The sequence below is a fragment of the Brienomyrus brachyistius genome, unplaced genomic scaffold (genome assembly GCF_023856365.1).
Source record: "Brienomyrus brachyistius isolate T26 unplaced genomic scaffold, BBRACH_0.4 scaffold87, whole genome shotgun sequence".
Classification (NCBI taxonomy): domain Eukaryota; kingdom Metazoa; phylum Chordata; class Actinopteri; order Osteoglossiformes; family Mormyridae; genus Brienomyrus; species Brienomyrus brachyistius.
In genome coordinates this window covers 111,028-136,390 of record NW_026042362.1, presented here as the reverse complement: position 1 = coordinate 136,390, position 25,363 = coordinate 111,028, and the positions used below count along the sequence as shown (strand labels likewise).

At 43.7% G+C, this 25,363-nt stretch overlaps 1 protein-coding gene and 1 long non-coding RNA gene across 7 annotated transcripts in view; both read right to left on the bottom strand.

The window, feature by feature from the left end:
* Nucleotides 1–2,977: 2,977 nt before the first annotated feature.
* Nucleotides 2,978–3,356, bottom strand: LOC125727141 (uncharacterized). The gene is made up of 2 exons (XR_007388565.1): nucleotides 3,267–3,356; nucleotides 2,978–3,181 (listed from the first exon to the last, which is right to left on the bottom strand). It is a non-coding gene; the product is annotated as an uncharacterized LOC125727141 (long non-coding RNA).
* Nucleotides 3,357–20,738: 17,382 nt separating this feature from the next.
* Nucleotides 20,739–25,363, bottom strand: part of LOC125727124 (NACHT, LRR and PYD domains-containing protein 12-like) — a 52,881-nt gene continuing 48,256 nt past the window's right edge. For 2 of the 6 annotated variants that reach the window (XM_049003836.1, XM_049003837.1), the window contains 3 exons: nucleotides 24,023–24,196; nucleotides 23,862–23,908; nucleotides 20,912–22,245 (listed from right to left, as the gene is read on the bottom strand). In XM_049003836.1, coding sequence (XP_048859793.1) covers nucleotides 21,728–22,245; nucleotides 23,862–23,908; nucleotides 24,023–24,196 — 739 coding nt within the window. In that variant the 3' untranslated portion in view covers nucleotides 20,912–21,727. Of the gene's footprint in view, nucleotides 22,246–23,861; nucleotides 23,909–24,022; nucleotides 24,197–25,363 lie in introns of all 6 variants that reach the window. The other 4 variants (XM_049003833.1, XM_049003831.1, XM_049003832.1 and 1 more) reach the window with 4 other exon arrangements.

Here is a 25,363-nt window from a genome sequence, read left to right as displayed (position 1 = left end):
CCAACAGGAGGCGGTTGGTATTAGATCAGTGGGTAATGCTGGTAGAGTAACCAGTGCTCCCACCCACTCTTTATTTTCTACATCCTTTTTTGCCTGCTGTCGTGTCACAGAGACACAGAGTTTGGCCAAAACACACTGATGCTCTTCTGACTGTACATTAAGTCGCTCAGTCCCCACAAGCCGTAGTGAGGAATTGTCTCTACGAAAAATGACCCTTTTCACAGAGACCCCTCTGTGTTGTCCTGTGTGTGTGACGCAGCTCCTGACCCCCTGCCCAGTCAGCATGATCCCCAGTCCCCATTTATCCCCAGTTGTCACTTTGCGAGGCTGCAGAAGTCCTGCCATTTCCTGCAGACTTCAATCCCAGATCACTGCTGGCCACAGTAGCCTTTCATCCTGGCAGAGATTTCCCTCCATTGTTTTCTCCACATCCTTCATTAGAAGGAGATGTGAACATCCCCAGCAACTACTGCAGGCCTGTCTGGCTTTAAATTACGCAAATTATAGAGATAAGTTAATTGCAAAAAACTTTATGGATGGAACAGTATTTTCAGAAATTCTGTTTGAGAGCCCTTAGCACATGAACATTTTAAAGCCTGTGGTCCACACAGATCTGTACAGTACAGTGAGAGCTGATTATAGGAGAGATTCATCTCTCATAGCTGACAGACGGCTGATGTGACACAGAATTGTGGCCATGCAGCAGATTTCTAAAATAATAGAGTATTTTATTTGATGTAATTCCAAGGAAATGTGATTTAGCTTCTTCTAAGGGACTGTGAATAGTCCAGCGCATGCATTTACTCTAGTGTACAGCAGAACAATATTACAGGTTTTCTCGGTCGCTTTGGTACATTTCTCAGATCAGAAATGAAATTCTCATAACTACTTGTACAACCTCCACATCATCGAGTCCCTTTTGCACATCATACATGCAAAGTCTCATTCTTTTGTTCAAATTGCAAATGCTTTGGCTCAGTCGTGCGAATAATTATGTACAATCATCTGCTGATTCCTACATTTTCAATTGTTCATGACATGTTGGTCAAAATATATGTGACTCATCACCATGAAATGAGTCTTATGGGTGACTCTTATGGGTGGGGAATAAGACTCATTTCGTGGTGATGGGTCACATATTATACTGGTTCTCTGTTGAAAAGTCTGACCCCCCAAAACATCTGGTGTTAGTTCATTGTATAAGTCATTACATGCAAAATGGTCGTCATAATCGCTCAAGCATGTTCTCTATACATCTGTATAACTGCGTGTGTGTATATATACAGTACTGTGCAAAAGTCTTAGGCAGTCCAAAGAAATGTTTGAAGCTGTTTATCTGGGTAGCAAGTGTATTTTGGCTTAGAACAAAAAAGACAATTTAACATTAGAACGTCTGCAAATTAAGAGTAACACAATAAAAAACTAGTAATCCGTTCCATGATTTTGTTAAATTTCACCATTATCAATTAAATAATTAAATATATTGGTTTAAAAAGTCAGTGAGAGATTGACTAGTTGTATGAGGTGTGTTAGTGGTCAAGTCAAAAAATACATGGCTGCACTGGAAGATCGCTGCAAATACTGGGATGATTTTAGCAGAGGTTCTGAAATGGCGAAGCTGACACACTTTGACAGGCATCATATCATAGTTTTACACCAACAGAAGGATAACACTTCAATCTCCCAAATTCCTGTGAAAATGTTACTGCGACACATAGGCGATTAACTACACACTAATACAATCCAAATCCAAAACACACATGGTAAATGTGCTTTTCTACTCTTACGAGTACTGAAAGCGCTTTACAATTCATGCCTCACATTCACCCATCCACACACCGGTGGCGGAGGCTGCCATGCAAAGCGCCAACCTGCACGCCGGGAGCAATTTGGGGTTCAGGGTCTTGCTCAAGGACACTTTGATGGGGTCAGGAGAAACCAGGGCTTGAACCTGCAACTCTCTAGTTGCTAAACGATAGCACTACCTCCTGCGCCACCATCTTCCCCAAATGTAAGGAGAAGGAGGTTCCTCGGAGCTCCGAGATGTTTGGCTGTAATAAATCTGGAATATAGCTATATAACATAGTTTTTGATAACACCAGCATTTATTTTTTAGGCAAAAATGGCAAGCAGATCAGAACTGGCCAGATTTGATGTTGCAGCTTTTAATGGAAGACAAAACAAAATTAAAAAGTGCTGAAGTTTGAATGATTGTGTGTTTATTTCAGTTATTGATGTTGATAAGATTGGTTTCCTCATACAAATACAACACACATGATGTTTACTTGAAATGACTGAAAAGTGATACCAGGATCAGGGGGTCAATAAGCTTTTAAGTAATAATGTGGATTGTGCTTGGGATAGAAGCTGCATGTTGTGTTGAAGAAAAGTATAGATTTTCATTTGACAAAATATTCAAATTAATTGTAATAATAATATTAGTGACGTTCATTTTTAGATGACATTAATTGCATAACTAATAATACATTGAGAAGAAATGTTTTGTTATTGTGTAGATGGAAAGACATGAAAGTAATGTGGAAAATCGCCTCTTACCACTGAAACACATTGGTATGGGTGGTGCTAATAATAGTACTGCAGCCAGCCAGTAGGGGGCGCTTGACATGTTGCGTTTTCACCTTTTAGAGACATTTTGGTCTCCATGTTTTTTACAGTCAATGCTTTGATGACAGATTTGAAAGCAGTATGCATAATGCATCAGGACTCACACTGAAATTGCCTATATGTGGATATATTATGTAACATGGTTCTGTAGGAATGCTGGTACCTTGGAAACAATATACAAATATGCCTTATATGTGAGTTTGGATATGGGTGTGGCTGCAACTGGAGAGGCTTGTAGTACATATTCTGCAAAATTTTCATAATGGTTGTTGCAAATATTATGTAGAAAATATGACAGAGACTTGAATGCAAACATGGGTTTTGTTGGGAAAATATCAGTTCATGAAATACATTACTGAGGAAACTTTTACTTCTATTTAATACTTTTAGGCACACATACATCACGAGGAAAATAAACTATTATTTATAATAATTTATATACCGTGCAATGATTAAACAAAAAAACTATAGCATAGAAAAATCGAATGATACTATCAGACAAAATGGCCATGGAAATGTAACACAGAGCGGTGAGCTGGAGACCAGAGTCTTGACCCTGAGGAGTGAAATAAAATATTTAATTTATCTGTTGTGTCGCAAACCTGACAGATACACTGCTTGTCAAAAAGAAAAGAACTTACTTCCTCACACATTTCTAAAAGGATGTTTTTGTCAAATCCCTCCAACTCACTGAAAAACCACAGATCAAGATCACATATTATGGCCTAAATAAAAATATAATATAGATATATAATATAGACAGTTCATGGTGCATTTTGTAATACTCAAGACACACCAAGGCCATGCACAGTGCATACTGATAAAAGGGCGGGGAAAAACACTTCAATACATTCTCTGTATCACAAGTGTTACGTCCAACAATTCAAGGTGGACTCTTACAATTGTCACGCGCGCTCGTCCGATCCTCCCGTGTGCCACGCCCCCTCGTTAACCTCGTGTGGAATCCCAATGTCATTCGCTGTTTCCAGTTGTTTTCATTAGTTCTATGTATTTAACTCCGCGTCAAAATATATTTTCCCCGTCCAGTCATTTAAGTCCCTACTTCTATTGTCCTGTGTTCCTAGCTGGTTTCCAGATTCTCCATCTTCCTGCTCCTGCTTCCCCGATCCCTGACGTGACAACAATCAACTTGAACGCGCCACAGTCCACAGAACCAATCTGTTGAGGAACATCCTGCAAAATACAAAATAACACTAACGAAAACATTTCTTACAATTCTAATACAAATGTAACGACAGAAAATGCTGAAATCTACTTTACCATGTTTTTCAACCATTTTCCAGTGTCCTGGGCTTATTCGGTTTGTCAGTTTGCTGCAAAAAGAATTTTGGAATTGTCAGGGGCAACATAACTACAGCTTTTCATGAAACGGGATTAAAACTCTATGTATGAATTAATGGACACACAGAAGACCTTTTGTCACATTTGTAAATGTTTCACTGTTGTGCTACATCTGGTTGTGAGTGTTACCGAGAGCGTATGACAGTCTCTGCCCCAATTGTCGTCAGGAATGAACGAAGAAAATGATGATTAAAATATTAAAAAAACAGCAAACGATACGACTTAAATATTATAGCATTTATTGTACAATATACTATACATATGATCAGGAGCGCACATAACTGCATGGTGCGCAAGTACGCATTCCCCGTACACGTGCGGCAACTCCTTGTTGTAGCAGCGGAAATGCGTATTTATTTTATGTGCATTCACGCTGTTATGACAAGAAATTACCGTGCATCTTAACATTTAGGCTAATTTGTAATTCTTTCGCGGCATGAAGGCTAAAATACACAATGATTTCTTGTCATAACAGCGCGTATGCACATAAAGTAAATACGCATTTGCGCTGCTACAAGACATTACCACGCGTATCGCTTTAGACAACGAATGAGTACTTTCATATCAGTTATGTGCCCCCTGCATATGATCATTTTTGCATATAAAATAAGGGGGGCGACTTACGCAGGGTTGCCAACTTGGGTCAGCTTGTTTGGCATGAGATTTTCAATTCGGGACAAGCCTACACACGTATTCACATTTATATAACAGTTTCATTACCTTGTAAATAGTCTTTATGGTTTGCAAACTGCCGAAACGCTTCTGATGCAGCCAGTTTTAGGTTTTAAATGGATTAATAGAGATTCTCCATAAGATTTATTGCTGTGAGCGTTTGAGTCCGAAAGCCCGAGTCTCGCGCCACATACGTCAGAGTGGCAATCTGCTTACAGTCGAATCGGAGCCGAACGCGGCCGAAAGTCGCCGACGAGCTGCATAGGATCGCATTGTCTGTTATGGTACGAATGGGCGTCCGTGACAACAACTTGATTGCTTTTGAATCACATGTACTTATCTTCTCAAACTGCTTTCGAGCATCTTAACGACTGGTTGCATTTTGAAGTGTCTTGCCATCTAAAGAATGGAGAACAAAGAAATAAACATAGTTAAGATTAAAATTAAAATTACAATTAAAGTAAAAATAACGACGAAGGAAGGTGTCATTAAGAAGACAGATGACACAGACAAGCCCCGATCGACACGGAGGGTGCCTGACATGCCGAAGGTAAAGCCCTGGCTTAAGAGACCTTATTAGAACACGTTAATTATAGCATAAAATGTGTTATATCAATAATCTTTCCTTGTTTTAACAATCGGCTGTCCAGACTGGAAGAGAAGAAAATCACCAGGGCCAGAGGGTTCGTCCGTGGAGCGGGAGGGACAGGCTACCCACGCTGGAGGAAGAAGGAGCGACGAGGAGGAGGCCCCAGCTGAAGTTCCTCCGTCGTCCGGACAGCAACGGCTCCTGCGAGGTACAACCAGAGAGAGGCCAGGGGCAGCGTCAGCGATCGGCGGAACAGCAACTCCTGACAAGGATCCATGGACTTATGGGATATGGCCGGAGAAGGAGGACTGACTGCAGAGACATTGTTCCTGATGGACTTGTGGGTTATGGGCGGGGACAGAGGGATAATAGCGATGTTGTTGATGGACTTGTGGGTTATGGGCGGGGACGGAGGGATAATAGAGATACTGTTTAAGTGTTAATGTACAAAAGAGATAGGATAAGATAAGATAGGATAAGTTAAAATAGGATAAGATAAGCTAAGTTAAAACATAATAAGATAGGTTAAGTTAACATATCATAAGATAGGCTAAGTTAAAATAGGATAAGAGCTTTACAATAAAACATATACTTACTTTTCAAACTGTGTCTTTGTCATCTCTTCATTGTTGTGTCTGTCTTTGATAATTTCGCACCGTTAATTTATATCTGACACTCTCCTAAATGTCAATAAGCAGAGACAGAGGAATGGGAGGAAGGTACGGTTAAGTATAAATGATAAAGTATCAAAATCACAGAGTTACCTTATTTTGACGCAGAAAGAGTCATTTCCGTGTTACTACCACCTATAAGTTAATGGCTGCAAATGTTTTATAGTTTTAGTCCGGTGCACTCTGTATCCATGCTAACTAGCTAGCTAACGTTAACATGACACAGTACAGTCTTCCAGCTTGGGGATTCCCACCCTGGTCCGTGGCCAGTATTCCGCAGGGGGGTTTGCGGAGGGGTTGGTTGCAAATGCAAACGCATCCCTTCATGTTCGTGCGTTGTGTTCGGATGTGAAAATAAAAAAATCAAATTCAATGTTTATGTCATATTATACAAGATAAGACTGTAAAATAGTTTGCCCTGCATATGGATGCCATGCAGTCAGAGTATGATCAAGATAGGGTGTGAGTGTGGAAAAAAGACAAATGTAACAGTATTTGAGGGAAGAGTGAGAAGGAGGGAAATGTAAGGAGAAGGAGGTTCCTCGGAGCTCCCAGATGTGTTTGGCTGTAATAAATCTGGAATATAGCTATATGACATAGTTTTTGATAACACAAGCATTTGTTTTTAGGCAAAAATGGCAGGCAGATCAGAACTGGCCGGATTTGATGCTGCAGCTTTTATTGAAAGACAAAGTGCTGAAGTTTGCATGACTGTGTGTTTATTTCAGTTATTTTATATTGGACTCAAGGATTGGTTTCATCATACAAATACAGCACAGATAATGTTTACTTGAAATTACTGAAAAGTAAGTGATACCAGAATCAGAGGGTCAATAAGCTTTTAAGTAATAATGTGGATTGTGCTTGGGATAGAAGCTGCATGTTGTGTTGAAGAAAAGTATAGATTTTTATTTGACAAAATATGCTAATGAATTGTAAAAACAATATTAGTGACATTCATCTTTAGATGACATTAATTACATAACTAATAATACTTTGAGAAGAAATGTTTTGTCATTATTTTCTATTATCATTGCTTCTTACAGTAAATTATTCTTGATGCCCCCAGTCGGTAGCCCATGTATGTAAAATATGTGGGTAGGATGCCGGTTAAACCCCCCGATTCACGTGCAGCATTTGATCACAGTTGACCCCATTCATGCTGGGCAGAGTCATCCTGTCTTAGCAGAGTCCTGCTGAAGCTGTCTGTGAGCTTATTCTCCAGGTCTCACTGGCTTTTGTGTGGCTCCCCACACTTCTGTCACAGTAGACAGTCCTGCCTGCCTGCAGCTTAACCAATGAAGCGGCTCTTTCCTTGCATATAATTAATGCAGCAGCTATTTACTTGCATCTATCACTCAGGCGGCTGCTTCCCTGCATGTGACCTACTACAGTGTTTTATAAGGTGTTTCCTTTGCTGTTCTCAGTCTCTGCCCCAATTCCCCAGTTTCTTTCGCAGTTTTTCCTGCCATCTCTGCCACAGCTTCAGCTGCATTGTCTGCAGTCTCTCCTGCACTGTCTGCTCTGTCTGCAGCTCTGCCTCTTTCAACCCCCCCCCCCCCCTCCTATGGCTCCTGCTGCAGCCAAACCCCCCGCAGTTACACCCACTATTCCTACTACTGCTCCTGCCCCTAATGCCCAACTGCCCCAGCATCAGCAGCTCCTGCTGCCCCTAATGCCCCAGCTCACTCTCTCTCTTGCTCTTCTCCTGATCTCAGACTCCCCTGCTTCCTCTCCTCTCTCATCCATCTCTTCTTTTGTCGTTTTCACCTCCATTTCTGCTATGACCTGCAGTGATTTATTTGTGTAATGACTGCTGCCATTGTTTGTCACCATGTTCTCTATAGCTGTCAGCAGCTGTTTAATCTGAAGGCTGTTACTCCTGCACTCTGATGCATCCAGGTTTCCATCAGAGCTTGAAGGTCTTCCTGACTCTCGCCTGGTTCCTGATCAGGTGTGATGATCTTTGTTCTAACAGCCAGTTCTTCATTTCCTCCAGTGTCTGAACAGCCTGTGGTTCCCCAGCTTCTCTCCTCTCTATCATCACTTGCTGTAGTTGTTCCATGATCTGCAGACTGAGAATTTTTATCTTTTCTGTTCCAGTGCTTAGAGTGAATGACATGGACTCGGCCTCCACACTTATCAACAAGTTCCTTCAGATCCTTGTTCTCCTTCACATATTCCTCAGTGGTTTGGTTTTCTTTAAGCCCATCAGCCTGTGTGAAGAGGACACCTGTGTGTTTCAGGGCTTCCTCCCCAAACCACTTCAGTACCATCTTCACTGACTCGTTCTCTTCCCCCAGGATAACATTTCCTGCGCTGCTCTTCCCAGATCCTGTGTTTCCCAAAAGCACAATTCTTACTTCAGAAGGTGCTTTGGGAGAGAAATACAATATCAGTTACCATGAATATTATACATTTGTGTCAGTTTGATTGAAGACTCATAGCAATGTGCTACGATCAAGCCTGTCAGCAGGAGGCACCGTGAATGTGGTTATAATGAAGATGAACATGTCATATTGCTGTGGAAATTCTCCAGTATGACTTTAGCATGTCTTGGGTGCAACTACTTTATTCTGTCAGCAGATGGCAGTGCAGAGCCACACAAAGCATGAGCGCATGGGAAAGAGACTGACAGTCAGAGGTACTTATTCAACTCATTTTATTACTGAACACAGATATTTCATCTGTCTGCTTATCCAAAGGAAAACCTCATTTCTATACATAGTTTGTTTACCTGAACACTGACAGAAAAGCTTAGATATGCAGCCACACTTAGCAATTTCACGACAGATGCTTCTGTCCAGCTCAGTGGATGTCAGTCTGGCTCAGGGGTCGGCAACCGGATTAAGAAGAGCCACTTTTCGGAAAAGAAGCCAGAGAATTTTACTGGAAACAAACATTTATTCCAAACAGATTAGCGACTTTTTATACATACCAACGACAGAGTAAAACAATTTTCAATGTTTCATGGACTTTTGAAGAAAAACAGCATGTTTGCCCTAATTTTATTAATTATATCGTTATAAGCCTATAAATTAAGGAATGGAAATTCACTCAAAAAAATGCAATATGCTGTTTATTAAGAAGATAATTCCTTCATATTTTTGCATTATGTATTCAAAAAAGTTTATAACAGTTGAAAACAGTTGAATTAGATCGAGCCCATTATGTAACTGGAACCCCTCCCACATGTAAACACAGTGATGCACTACAGCGTTGGTTTGTTGTCTGAGGCTATGATACTGACCACAAACACATTCTCAAATTTCACTGCACCAGTCACAGCATATGCAGGCAGAAAAATGACAGCAAACAACATTCAGCATTAGACTCTAAAACCGTATATAATGTCTGTGTTTATCCAGTGGTCCATAAACTAAAATAAGCTTTTTATTGCCCAATTTTTATATTAGATGAGACTAAAAATTGAGAAATATCTATATGCACAAGTAGTTTTTCCTGATAAGGATATCAAGACTGTCAGCATTTACACATCAGATTATGACATATCTGAGTAGCCCAGACTGTCTGGAAAACAAAGCCATACAGCATATGTGGCTGACTAATGTACATACAGTGTCCATCCATCCACATGCGGGTCATTGTTGCAGGGGAGCCTGGGCCCATCCCAGCCAGCACAGGGCAGGGGTTCACCCTGGGTGTGACGTGCATCAGAAATACAAATTTAAAGTGATCGATATATTAAACAGTCTGAGACATTTAGAATGTTACTGTATATTTCCAAAATTTTATGATAAATTAAGCTTTCTTTTGCTTTGAGAAATTTAAACAGAAAGTTATAACTCTTTTCTGTTATGTTTCAGTCTGAGCCTCTTTTGTCTGTGAATATACTTTGACCCATCGACTGTATAAAACATGGACACTTGTCTGCATACACACAGGTGCATCCTGCCATTCTGACACTATTCTTTGGTAAGTTTTATATTTACAGAAGACATAAAAATGACAGGGCTGAATTATTCTGTTGCCGGCCGGGGGGTTGGGTTTGATTATAACCACCACCAACTCTTATAACAGAACCATGTCAGGACACTAGGGGGCACTAAAGTATAGGGGTAAGGGGAGATACAGGAAAAGCAGAGGATACAGAAGTAAAAGGCTGAGTCTGAATGCATCTGTGGTCGTGGTCTGTTGGAAATTCTAAGATTCACAGCAGAATATTATACATGGGGTCAGAAGATCGGCAGCAGGAGCCCGTGAGTAGAAAACCAACATTAGTTTGAAGGTCAGAGGAAATACAGAGGATCTGGCAATACTAGGGCCTGCTACAGTAAGTGAGGGAGCTGGCCAGCTTACAGATGCGTTTCCAAGAGGGGAGCAAAGAAAATAACATGAGAGGTGGAGCAGATATTTTCAGTAGAACCTCCAGGAAGCTTCAATTTTGACAGGCCAAGCAGCTGGACTTAGTGCCTACGATGCTTTGAGTGATTTTGAGGAGCTTCAGGAATATCTGAAAAGACTTAGGAAGACCATTCAACTCGCTGCTGTACATGACTGGGGAGAAAAGCAATGACACGCTGGTTTTGTCTGAGGAACAGAAATAGTTTGCAGAGACGTTTACATTTACAGTATTTGGCAGACGCCCTTAGCCAGAGCGACTTACATAAGTGCTTTAAGACGCTGTGATGAATTTTTCCGATACTAGCTCAATAAGGACCCAGGCTATGAATACCATCTATCTGAACACTGTTGAGAAAGTGCAACAATAATTATTATTTTTTTGTACACATACACACACACGGAAAAGAGCTGAGTAAGAATACAGAGTACTACTTCAGGTATTTCTGAAAAAGGAAAGCTTTGAGTTGTCGCTTGAAGACAGCCAAGGTTTCTGCTGTTCGGACATCAAGGGGGAGTTCATTCCACCAACTGGGTGCCAGGACAGAGAAGAGCCGAGATGTGTGTCGTCCTTGTGCCTTGAGGGGTGGAGGGACCGGTCGAGCAGTGCTGGAGGATCGGAGAGATGGGGGTGCAGTACGGGGTGTGATGAGGTCTTTTAGGTAGGATGGTGCCAGACCATTTTTGGCTTTGTATGTCAGCATCAGTGTTTTGAATTTGATGCGGGCAGCTACAGGAAGCCAGTGGAGGGAGCGTAGCAAAGGAAAGGTGTGGGAACTTTAGAAGGTTGAAAACAAGTCGAGCAGCTGCATTCTGAAGCAGTTGGAGGGGACAGATGGCACGCAGTGGTAAACCCGCTAGAAGCGAGTTGCAGTAGTCCAGGCGTGAGATGACGAGGGACTGGACGAGTATCTGGGTAGCCTGAGTGGAAAGAAATGGACGTATTCAAAACCAAAAGCCCTGGCTGAGTATTTTATTATTAAACACATTATAATATATGAGAGAGCAAATTTTAACAGCCGAAATCAACAGGCAGGTGAATCAGCAGGAAGTTGTATTATAAGACAGAGTTAGCTGAGGTGGCATCACCATATGCACTGTCAGCCCCTGGACATGGAGCTCTGTACACATGGAGGTGAGAGTCAGCTTGGCAGCAAAGGGCAGCCACCTGCAGTGGCACCTATGGAGCTGGGAGTTAAGGGCTCTGCTCAAGGGCCCAGAGACATGTGGCTGTTCTGCCAAAGCCAGGCTGGATCGAGCAACCTTCCGATCTTCCGAGGCTTAGCCCACTCTGCCTCATATTAGGATCTGTGTGGACCTAACAAGACTCAATGGAAGTGTCTGCTGAACGAGGCACATACTCCCAGCTGTGGATGACACACTTGCCAAACTGGACGGGGCAGTAGAGTTCTCCAAACGGGATGCCTGATCGGGATTCTGGCAGATACTCTCATATAAAGACTCCGAGCCCTTGATGACCTTCATTACACTCCTTCAGCAGGTACCGTTTTAACAGACTGCCTTTTGGGATCTCCTCGGCACTCGAGCACTTCCAGCTGAGAATCTCTCAGATTGTTTCAGGCATACCTAGAACAATGTGCTATACTGATGACATTTTGGTAATTGGCAAATATATGCAAAGTTCCCCAGAAGTTTGAGAATGCAGACCTCACTCTAAATGAACACTGTGAGGTCAGAGTGAATGAGTGAAGTTCCTGGGACATAAAATAAGCGTAACAGGGACTGAGGTGAATCCCGACAACATTAAAGCCGTTATCAACATGCCCAAACCTCAGAGTACTGAAGGAGTGAGACGCATTGTGGGGATGGTGAACTACATTGGCAGGTTTTCTCCCTGGCTGCCCCCAGCCAGATGGAGAATACAGACCAGTGATGTACATGTCTGTGTAGGAGTCTGACTCCCAGTGAAACCCGATACGCACTGATCAAAAGAGAGAAACTCCTGTGTCAGCAGATGCATCGTCATACAGCCTTGGAGGAGGGCTAATGCAGAAGCATCCGGATGGAGAATACAGACCAGTGATGTACATGTCTGTGTAGGAGTCTGACTCCCAGTGAAACCCGATACACACTGATCAAAAGAGAGAAACTCCTGTGTCAGCAGATGCATCGTCATACAGCCTTGGAGGAGGGCTAATGCAGAGGCAGCCAGATGGAGAATACAGACCAGTGATGTACATGTCTGTGTAGGAGTCTGACCCCCAGTGAAACCCGATGCACACTGATCAAAAAAGAGGCCCTTGGTGTGACACGGGCCTGTAAGTGAATGATCATATGTCTCTTGGGATTGGACGTCACGGTGCATACAGACCACAAGCTCCTGATCTCCTTGATAGGCTCTTGACCACTTGATGACTTTCCTCGAGGAACTCAGACTCAGATTGAGGACGAAGAGATTCAAATACAGAATCATTCATGTTGCAGGATAACAACTGGTGGCAGCTGGTGTGTGACCACAAGCTCCACTCGGATCCGAAAACACAAGGGAGAGTGACACACTGGAAAGGGAGAGTGACACACTGGAAAGGGAGAGTGACACACTGGGAAGGGAGAGTGACACACTGGAAAGGGAGAGTGACACACTGGGAAGGGAGTGTGGAGTCTATATCGATTATGTCATGGAGCACATTCCTGTGACAAAGACTAAACTAGGTCAGATTAGAGACGTGTTGAATGAAGACAGAACCACCAGGCCACTAAGACAGTTCGCAGACAGAGTTTAGCCTGTACACAGGAAAGCCGTCCCAGAGAATCTCTTACCTTACTGGTCGTTCAGATTGGACACACATGTAGCAGAGGATGTCCTGCTAAAGGGAGAACAAATCCTTATTCTGACCAGAGACATCAGAGAAATGGTGGAACAGTGTGACATAATCTGCCAGCATTCTGGCCAAGTAACAGAACCTCTCCTCACAGCACCTTTGCCTGCAGGACCATGGTAGAGAGCGGCTGCAGATGTTTTCCAGTGGGAAAAAGGTCACTACTTAGCTGCAGTGATCACTTCTCCAGATACATAGAAGTAGCCAATCTGCCGACTCTCACAACTTGAACATGTCACTAGTAGCCCCTGTTTTCCCAATGCAGCAGAGAGTCAGAGAGCTGTTAGAGCAGCCAAACAGATACTGAATAAAAATTAGTGTAACAGACTGGGCCACAGCCTGCGTAGTAGGGGTCTAGGTTGCCCAATCCTCCGGACGGAAAAGGTACAGCAGGATCTAGGTCCCTGTACCCTCACCAATCGCCTCCCTAGTCTGCTACATGCACTACGTGAGCAGATCGGCTAAGGCTCCAGGACTTCCCTATCAGCGTCACGGTGCCAGCCTGGAGTGTAGTACTGTTGGGGATAGCGTGATGTTTAAGTACCCACACCGTACTCCCCCCCCCGACCGAAGTACCCAGCAGTAGCAGGTGAGACGCCCCTACTCCGGAGAGAGCCTAAATAATAGAAGCAGGGTAACCACTGTACACCAGGATAGGGTAAATTGAACACACAGGCAGTTTATTCTCTGTAAGATGGTTACCAAATTATTAGATGGAAAGAACCAAAGCTCACATACAACAAAGGACTGCAATTACCAAATTGAGTTTCACCAACCACCTGACTCCCCTCTATTAATGAAACCCCAGCCCCAGTCACCCTACTGAGCGCTCAGTGTCTAACGGTGGAGGCTTCAAGTAAGAACTCCCGTTTACCTCCGACGGGATATTTTTTACCCTTCATATAACACGTTCGTAGTAACCTTACAACAGGACACATTCATATTACACATGCATAACAACAACCTCATAACAGAAATGAACCTTATTCATTTAGCACTTTATACCACTGGCTCATTGTAATAATCCGTCCGATAACATCAACACTCCCATGCGAAAGTCTGTTCAGTACATTTACTTCTGAAAATGGCCGCCAGAGAAATCAGGCATCCGGGCATGCAGTTAGAACATAGCGGGCCTGCCCTGCCAGGTGGTAGTGTGTGCAGAAAATGGGGTGTGCAGCAGCGATCTTTTAAAACTCCGCTTACTGTCCGTCACGTTAGCAGAAGTCTTCTACTTCTTGGCCAAGTTGCTGATCACCCTGATGTACATTCGCCGAAATAAACTTTATTAAATATCACCTGCGTCGTCCTTGGTGCTGGAGATGATGAGTCGTCTCTGTGTAGCAGGGAAGCTACCGCGATTCCTCCAAGCTCCGGTTCCCTCTGCGCGGCACCGGGAGCAGCTCTCGTCTGTCGTTCTGGTAACACACAGCAATTTCCCTTCTCCGGAGCACCAACGTGGCTCGAACCTGCCTTCAGACTAATCTGGTCCTGTGTACCGGTCGACTACATTAAGGAATTCTCCCTACTTACTCTACATCACCCGTTCTCACCCGAACGAACAAAAAAAAAAACTACTTCCCCCCTCTCTCTCCTGCCAACTTCACTGCCCTGCTATATGCAGCAACGTTACGTCGTGACGCACCATCACATTAGGATCAGAAAGCTCTCTTGGCTTACAGAACAACTCCATTAGGACACGGAGTCTCACCAGCAGAACTGTGATGGGGAGAAAGTTAAGGTCTACAGTTCCAGTCCCTCCTCAAACACTCAGAGCGGAGTGACCAGACCTCTAGGTCATTAAAACGAAGGACATGAAGATAAAATGAATCAAGATAAGCTCACGAAACAAGAGAAGAGCAGGAGACAAAAAATTCAGGCAATTTACCCTTTCCCTCAGCTTATAAACCCTGATCATGGACTCCATGGTGGGAATAAATGCTCCTTTTCTGAAGGCGTCTTTGCTGTTAACATGTCTTTGCTGTCCAGGTGTAGATGTGACAAGACTATCATGTGGTCTGCTTGAGGTGTGTTTGGTTCTTTTTGGTTTGACAGTGGCAGGAATGTGGCGATCACTGCATGTTTCAGTCACTGTACCCACAGCTCAGTAAAGCTGTCCTCTTTGCGATGTTCTCCAAAGGTCTGTCAGAGGGTGTCAGTGAGGTCGGCTGCTTTGCTAAGATCAGCCTTAGGTGACTGGAGCACGTCTGGCAGAAACTTTGCTTGATCGAGCATCTTTCTGAACACTACAAGGAGCCCTACAAAACTCAAGTCAATCTGAGACTGCAGTCCTCCTGCAGCTCTCTGGGGATCGGCATCATCTAAAATCTCACCTGGTAGCCTTAGTCCAGCACTCAGCCTCTCCGTAAGGTTTCTACACACAGCACGGCAGCAGGCCCACCTAGTCTCACTGAGCCTTTGCAGTTCCCCTGGGCTCCACTGAACATTTCTTTTTGTACATCCAGCCATTTCTTGTGAACATATGAGCCTGACATGATCACATACAGTCTTTCCAGGAAAGAGGAGAAAACATGCAGCTACAGGGACATTTTTCACACAGTCAACAATGACAAGATGCAAACAGTGTGGGCTGCAGTGAACATAAAATGCATATCTGGCAACCTCTCTAACTCCTGTTTGGACCCCAGAGCATCTGCCACTCACGACCTTCACTGCTTCGGCCACCAGCTTCTCTCTGTATTCCAGCCCATACTTATCCAGACATAGAATAGAATAGAATAGCTACTTCACTGTCATGCAGAACATACACCAGTTAGTGCACATCAGAGCAAAATTACGTTGCATTGACTCATCATCGGCCCAGTACAGTGTATAAAAAAATATATAAAGCGGAATTAGCATAGAATATGCATAAAAATATATTAACAGCACTATAGCAGCAAACACCAGTGTACATCGTCGTTTCAGACATTTTGCAGTAGACAATTTACAAAAAGCAGCTCTTGAAAGTGACGTGTGGATGGATGGAGAGAGGCGGGGGGGGGGGGGGGGGCTGCCATGAGGTATTGAGAGTTCAGGAGTCTAATGGCTTGAGGAATAAAACTATCACAGAATCTGACCGTCCTGGTCCTGACGCTGCAAAGCCTCTTCCCAGAGGGCAGCAGGGCGAACAGTCCGTGGTGGGGGTGGGCGGAGTCTCTGATGATGTCACAGGCTCTGCTGAGACAGTGTTTGTGTGCAATGTCCTGGATGGATGGAAGAGAAGTCCCGATGATCCTCTCTGCAGGCCTCACCACTCTCTGCAGCCATTTCCTGTCTGAGGCTTTCGAGCTGCCAAACCAGATGGAGATACAGCTGGTCAGCACGCTCTCTATGGTGCCTCGGTAGAAGGTGCTGAGGATGGGAGAGGAAAGCTCTCTTCATCCGGAGGAAGAAGTGCAAACGCTGCTGAGCCCGTTTAACCGGTGATGTTGTGTTTGGTGACCAGTCCAGACTGTCAGTTATCTGCACCCCCAGGAATCTGACGCTGCTGACCACCTCCACAGCACTGTTGTCAGTGACGAGTGCTGAATGACTGGGCTGTTTCCTCCTGAAGTCCATGATCATCTCCTTGGTCTTCTCCACATTCAGGATCAGGCTGTTGTCACTGCACCATCCCACCAGTCTCTTCACCTCCTCTCTGTAGGGCAGGTCATCGCTGTTCCTAATGAGACCCACTAATCTACTTTGGATTAAGCCTGAACACCACCTCTCACCCCCCCATCACAGACGCCCCACTATAACACTGCCTTAATATATTACCTGCACTGAAGCCCATTTGGAGCGAAGTGTTTCAGTGCTGCTCCGGTCTCCTCCCACAGTCCAAAGGTGTGCAGGGTTGGCTGATCGGCGTCTCTAAATTGGCTTTGTACTTGTGTGAGTGTGGCTGTGTGAATGTGTGCGCCCTGTGGTGTGTTGGTTCCCACCCAGGGTTGGTTCCTAGCCAGGGTTGGTTCCCGCCTGCGCCTGTTGTTCCTGGTGTGGCAGTATGACTATTTTAGGTAACTGCGCCTTTAAATTTGTGGGGCGATTTGTATCGTATCGTAATTTTTGGTAGCGCCCTATAAAAATGGCAGTGGCTGGCTGGAGATCACAATACGTCATTATGGGCTGCTATTCTGCCTGCTCTTACAGCGACGGTCTGGATTGCCTGTCCTGCAGTTGCTGCTGCTTTGCCTCTTCTCTTCTCTTCTCTTCTCTTTCTCTGTATTATGAATGTGGGGATTGGTAGATTGTCCTTCCTTGTTTAATTGTCAGGATTAATTGTTTAGCGTAAGGGGTTTTATTATTTTGTGTGTTTTAGATTCTTTGGGTTGGGACGCCATTAGGGAGGAAGGGAACTTTGTGGTGGCATGTTGTATTGTGTGTAGTAACGGGGCATTGGTGTGTGTGCATAGGAGTTGTAGTGTTTTGTTTCAGGATGCCCTCTGTTGCCTGACTGTTTAACCTCTTTCCCTGTGTGGAACCGCCCAGAGGTTTTATTTTGTCGTGTGGATGGTGTTTTATGGTTAATTTTATCTTTTAATAAAAGATTGTAAGTGGAGTCACGTCTCTTGCTGCCGTGTATAACGGACCTGAGTACCTTTCTCTTGGAGTTTCATTTAGCTTAGGAACTATTTCCCTGGGTGCAATTCCCAGGGTGGCGTAGTCGGTGTCTTAAGGGGTGGTTCCCCTGAACTCTGAGCCCAGCGCTGCAACACTGGGATAGGCAATTCTATATTATTCTGTTATATATTTATATTTAGTTACATCAAAGGTGTTTGGGTAGCTTGCAAACCCTATAGACTATTTACAAGGTAATAAAACTGTTACATAAATGTAAATGCGTGTGCAGATTTGACTCGAATTGAAAATGTCACACCAGCCAGGAGACCAAAGCTGGCAGCCCTGTGAACCTCTGAAATATATGTAAATAAGCGGGAAACCTTTTCCTGCCACTGAATTAGCTTTCATTAGTGTGTCATTCAGGCCACACACTGGTTTGTGTTAAATCTGCCAGACAAAAAATAAAGATCAGGCTAAATAAAGATGCGACTCCGAAATGCCTGAGTGATTCGGTGTCCAAGGCCTGTGAGATACTGGCACCATATCCAAGGGGCCCCATCGCGGGGACCCAGATAAACAGCTTTTGGAAATGGATTCATGCATTTCATCTAAACTCAGGACAGAAAATCACCTCCAGACATCTAGACAGGACATCAAGGTCCGTGCTGCATTTAATCGTAAGCTTAAAGTATAGAGGCCTTCATAAATGTCGAGTTTTGCAGTAACAATGAGGTCAATCCTCTTTGAAAGCTGTCAGCTGGGAAAGTATGTTGGATTATTGAACAAGACATACAGTAATAACTGCTTAAACAAGCTGATTTATCAATCTGTTTTATAATAATACACTCGTCCTTCCTGAATAACCCCTCACCCTGTTGAATACAGTGATCTGATGCCCATTGCTAATGTATGGGGTGCAGCACTTGATACTCACAGGATGCTAATTCATTGCATGGAGATTTCGGTTCACTTACATTTTCTTCATATTCTGTGCAATAAGTGCAATAACCAGAGGAAACCTGGTAATCTACTCAAACACGTCTAGGTCTGATTTAGAGTCAAGGCAAGAGAAAATGTTATTTACTGATTTTCAAAGTTCTCAAATCTGTAACACTTTAGAAGCACAAATAATGTAGTATTATGCTGTTACTTTTGTATTAATTAACCACAAACTAAGTCTTAGTCAGCAGCTTGATTTTGTCCGTAAATATGGCCGCTGCACACGCTGCATCTAACTGCTGCTGTCGTGGATTTTTAATTTCGCCGGCAGGAAACGGCAACATCACGTTCATCTAAAACGGGAAAGTGCTGAACTTCTGCTGCGCGATATCTGTTCCTGCAAAATATATGGATGATTTATGGCTCGTAATATTATTGTTTTTTTGTATTATGAAAGAATGCAAATGACTGCTAGTTACAAACTTGCATAAAAAGAAATGTCCCGTTAAAATGGAGAAATCATGGTATTTCATATCGCGCATAGATCCGCTTTCTTATAATTTAATTCTGATCGTATTTTATTTAGTAATCTGTGTTTTGTCTCCACCTAGTGGCGTCCCTGAAAAGTACACATTGTTTCCGGAATGATAGCTTTTCTGTGAATTGACGTGTCCAATGGATGTAAGAAATATGGCAGCAGTTTGATAGAGAGACATTATAACTGACTACAGTCACTGTATAGAATGTTAATCTGCAATAGATAATGAATCCAATGGTGGATTGTCAATGGATGTCCATTGTATATTGTATATGTATATTTTTACACGTCTGTTATTAATGATAATGCATGCAGATAAATTTAGTAGCTTTTGCCAGCCGGGCGTGGGAGGGGTTCAGTATCTATCTGTGTATCAATTTATCTGAGTCAGACAGATAAGTGGGGGCAGAGGAGTAAGGGTGCATGGGCACGTGCCCCCTCTGTCTGACGGAGGAGCATCCAGACCTTTTACAGTGGACTGGGGGTGGCAAGGCTGCCTGGGCTCCTGCCCGTTCTGTCTGACGGGGGCATAACCAGAACTATTACAGTGGGGTGGGGGTGGCAAGGGTGCCTGGGCACCTTCCGGTTCTGTCCGAAGGGGGCATAACCAGAACTTTTACAGTGGGGTGGGGGTGGCAAGGTTGCCTGGGCACCAGCTCGTTTTATCCGACGGGGGCATAACCAGGCCTTTTACAGTGGGGAGGGGGTGGCAAGGGTGTCTGGGCAGCTGCCCGTTGTGTCTGACGGGGGCATAACTAGACCTTTTACAGTGGGGTGGGGGTGGCAAGGCTGCCTGGGCACCTGTCCGATTTGTCCGACGGGGGCATAACCAGAACTTTTACAGTGGGGCGAGGGGGGTTAAGGGACCCTGGGCACCTGCCCGTTCTGTCTGATGGGCGAGCAACTAGATCTTTTACAAGTGGGCTGGGGGTGGCAAGGTTGCCTGGAAAACTGCCAGTTCTGTCTGACGGGGGAGAAACCAGACCTTTTTCAGTGGGGTGGGGGTGGCAAGGGTGTCTGGGCACCTGCTCGTTTTGTCCGATGGGGGCATAACCAGACCTTTTACAGTGGGGTGGGGGTGGCAAGGGTGTCTGGGCACCTGCTCGTTTTGTCCGACAGGGGCATAACCAAAACTTTTACAGTGGGGTGGGGGTGGCAAAGCTGCCTGGGCACCTGCCCAATTTGTCCGACGGGGGCATAACCAGACCTTTTTCAGTGGCGTGGGGGTGGCAGGGCTGTCTGGGCACCTGCCCCTTCTATCCGACGGGGGAGTAACCAGGCATTTTACAGTGTGGTGGGGTGGGGGTGGGGAAGGGACCCTGCACACACCCACCCGTTCTGTCTCATGGGGCATAACCAGACCTTTTACAGTGGGGTGGGGGCGGAAAGGTTGCCTGGGAAACTGCCCGTTCTGTCTGACGGGGGAGCAACCAGACCTATTACTGGGGGGTGGGGGTGGCAAGGGTGTTAATTATTTAAGAAAACAAATTTCATTATTTATTGAAATATATTAATAATTTTATTTACTTTAATCCACTGAAGTAAGACAGTAGCAGGACATAATTATATTTTCCCGTGTTTTTTCGGTCTGTTATGTCTCCAGTTAAATGATTATTATACACATTGATTGACAGTCATTGTGTCATTTATGTTCAGCTGCAGTAATACAGTGAATTTAACTTAATCCAGCAGACTGTGGTTTCATTATGTCACTCAGTTATGCTTTGGGTGATGCTGAAGCAGGAAAAAGCAGGACAGAACAGAAAGCCTTTATTGTCATTGTACAGGGAGGAAATACAGTAAATAGATATAAATATATAATATGTACATAGATAGGGGAGAGGGAAAGCCCCCCCCCCAATCATGATTACATTTAATTACATTTTAGTCAGAGAGAAAATGTATAAAACTATATTTTTCATGTTTATTCAGCTCACTGAAGACAGTCATTTATTTTTTGTCAAACACACAGTCCTGTGTAAAAGTCTTAGGCAGTCCAAAGAAATGTTTAAAGCTGTTTATCTGGGTAGCAGGTGTACTTTGGCTTAGAACAAAAAACACAATTTAACATTAGAACGTGTGCAAATTAAGAGTAACACAATAAAAACTAGTAATAATTTCTTCTCTTTTCTAAAAAGTTACTGATATCTAGTTGGATGGCTAGATGAACACCGCTTCAGTACCCAAACTTCTCCTCAGGGGCACCTCAGAACAATGACCTCAGTTCCATGATTTTGTTAAATTTCACCAACAGCCCAATTAAATAAACATATTGGTTTAAAAAGTCAGTGAGAGATTGACTAGCTGTATGAGGTCTGCTAGTGGCCAAGTTAAAAAATACATGGCTGCACTGGACGGTCGCTGCAAATACTAGGATGATTTTAGCAGAGGTTCTGAAATGGCGAAGCTGACACACTTTGACAGGCATCATATTATAGTTTTACACCAACAGGAGGATAATCTAATCATCATTTTCTTTGCCTGCCTAAGACTTTTGCACAGTTCTGTACATTTCAGAGTAAAAAGGATTATAAAGGTTAAAAAGCAGAGATTTTATCTTTTTGCCAGGAGAACCAGCAACACGTCACAGTGACACGGAGGAGTTACTATAAACCCCAAACCCTGGATAGAGGGACTCAGTGAATGAGGAGGTGAATCTGTGCAGGGGGGTCAGTCCATCAGAGGAGACTCTGTAGAAGGACAGAGCACCAGCCCCCCAGTCCAGATACACTCCTACTCTGCGGGGGCCTGAGGGCTCTATGGGTATGAGAGTCTCTTTCTTATTGTGCCGGACAGAGTAACTGTTAGTATCACAGCACAGACACCATGACTTGTCATTGAATCCAAGCCAACAGTCACTCCCTCCTTTCCTCCTGATCCCTTTATAAGTGACTCCTATCCAGGCTGCACGTCCATCCCACTCAGCCTCCCAGTAACAGCGGCCAGTCAGACTCTCTCTGCACAGAACTTGTTCCCAGCTGTCAAATCTCTCTGGATGATCAGGATATGGCTGCTTTGCCCCCCATGTCACCTTCCTGTTCCCCCCTGACAGAGACAGGTGTCTATGTGCTGTGTTGGGGTCCAGCATCAGCTGGCAGGAGTCTGTAGGCAGGAGGAAGAATTATTAATCCCATCAGGCCGCCTGTACTTTATGTTTCTGTACGACATAAAAACAGCACAGCTTCCCCTAACGAAGCGGGAACTGAAGTTTATGAAACATAAAGTGGGCGCGCGACGGCGGCGGGAAGAGCCGCCAAAATGGGGCGCGAGCTAAACTAACAGCTTAATTAATTTAATTAAAAAATGACAAAGCAGCGACATTCATCAGACATATTCATCACAAGCATATTTACCACAAAACGGCACCAGAGATCAATACTAAAGTCAGTGTCTTTCCTTCTAACCGCTAATTCCGGCGCGTGCGGCTTGAAAATGGCCATCAATAACAGAATATTTAAGTAATATTGTTTAAAGTGATATTTAATAAACATTTGGACCTGGATTCTGATATAAACGATGATTCCGGCACAGATCGTGCATCATAAAAAACAGGAAGGTTCTCATTAATTCCGAAAAATATTGCTCTGAAAAACGGGAATTATTATCTCATTAATTCGAAAAAACAGAATTAATTTTTCCCAGATGAATGCAATACGCTTCCATAGAGAACCGCTTACCGCGCGCGTGACTGTAGATGCTGCGCCGCTGCCGCGAGGCGTGAGCCCCGCATCTCGCGCACGCACGCGGCCGCTCTAATCTGTTAACATGGCGCCGAAATGAAATTTGATATTTTCCGCCGCACATCCAGTGTGTCCCGGGCGCAAATTTCTTTTAGCACCGTGGATCAGGAGAACTTTTTAATATTCATGAGCGAAGCCCTACACGATTGGCTAGCTGATTAATATTTATGAGAGGGGCACTACCTCATTGGCCAGTTAACATCGATTTGTGCTGCCTGTTTCTTCTACCTAAAGCAGGGGTGTCCAAATCCAGTCCTGTGGGGCCGGAGCCTTGTGTAGCAAAGTTCTTTCCCTGTTCCACCGTAAATAATTCAGCACAAGAGCTGTGTGGTTATTAGCACAAGGAGATGACTCAGGTGTGTTAAATGAGGGGAAACCCAAAAATGTGCAGGACTCTGACCCTCCAGGACTGGATTTGGGCTCCCCTGGTTTAAGGGATTCAGTGACCAATCAGTAATATTCTCTCATGAATATTAAGGAATGTTACAGAACCACCCTGTAAAAATGCAAATTCACATTTTGCACTTGAGGACAGAGTCCGGTCTCACTGCCTACAGGTGCCTCCTTAGGACAATACTAACGAATCTCACACAGAAAACACATACACACACGGCATCCGCAAAAAGAACAAATGCAAAGGATTCTTTTTTTTTGTGAAATTAAAGATGTATAACTACATCAGAATAAATTTTAACCATTCTACTCTCCCACACAAACACAATACAAGCAGATATAAAGCATTTGTAAAAAATATTTTTAAAAACGATTAAATGAATTGATAGAGTTTTTGGTGATGATTTTGATTTTTTGTTTCTCGTTTGGATGTTTGTCTAAAATGACATGAAACTCACCTAAACACAAACATGGAAATCCATCTACACACAGTGCAAAAAGCCACACTCATCACAACAATTGTGTGAATACAACCATAACATAGTATTAATGGTATTATTAATAAAAACATGCAAAGACACTTACATTTCTGTAAGCCTGGTCTAGTCCTGCACTCTCCACCGTGATCCACACTATAGGAGAAGCAGAATGACATAGTACTGCTGTATCCATTTATTTATTGGTGCCTCTTCTTCATATACATGCATAAGTATCTGTAGCGTGTCAGACACACACTCTGTACTCACTGCAGCTTCTCCAGTTTACAGCTGGGATCCTTCAGTACAGCAGAGAGCAGCTTCACTCCTGAGTCTCCTGGGTGATTGTAGCTCAGATCCAGCTCTCTCAGGTGTGAGGGGTTTGACCTCAGAGCTGAAGCCAGGGAAGAACAGCCTTCTTCTGTGACTCTACAGCCTGACAGTCTGCAGAAAGATGGAAAAAAAATCCACAATGAATAAGATCACCTGACTATTACAAGCATTAAATTACTACAAGTGACTCCTCTAATAAATATTTCTATAATCAAGCAAAATTAGCAATATCTTTTGAACATTTTATAAGAACCTATACTTCTCAGAACAAGAACCAGATCCAGTTGATATAGAATCATTTTTAAATAATATAGACTTACCCATATTAACCAATGAAACAGCAGATGCCCTTGATGCCAGAGGTGGAGATTTCAGGTCCAGAGAGTACAAATCCAGACCAAGATTTTGTTTCAACCAACCAGATGAATATAAAGAGTCACAGTCACAGAGACTCAACTGGTTTGTTGAAAAAAAATCTTGGTCTGGATTTGTACTCCCTACACCTGAAATCTCCACCTCTGCTTGATGCACCATTAACATCAGAAGAACTCCATAAGGTCCTCAACCAAATGCCTAACAACCAATCGCCAGACCGGATGGTTACCCTGCAGAAATCTATACACATTTTTGGGACATATTATCTCCACTCTTAAATAGACTGGCAAGAGAAATTAAACATGCATCACAAATACCATCAAATATGAGCGCAGCGACCATTACAGTGTTATTGAGACCTGATGAAGACCCAACACAGCCCTCCAGTTACCGCCCATTACAGTGTTATTGAGACCTGATGAAGACCCAACACAACCCTCCAGTTACCGCCCATTACAGTGTTATTGAGACCTGATAAAGACCAAACACAACCCTCCATTTACCCGCCACTCTCACTAATAAATACAGACTTGAAAATCATTACAAAAGCTCTCGCCACTCAGTTACAGACAGTCATTCCTACTATAATCCATCATGATCAGACAGATTTCATCAAGACAAGACATGCCTCAGACAACATCCATAGATTATTTAATTTAGTCAGTACTGCTCAGCACACCCATACTAAAACCATGATTACATCATTAGATGCAGAAACGGCATCTGACAGTCAGTTGGACATTCCTCTTTAATACATTGCATAGATTTGGCTTCGGAGAATCGTTCACCCACTCGGTTAAAATACTGTACACCTCAGCCAAAGCTACAGTGTCACAGATGGGATCACATCACCTGCATTCACACTCCGACGGGGAAGACGGCCTGCATGCCCACTCTCTCCTT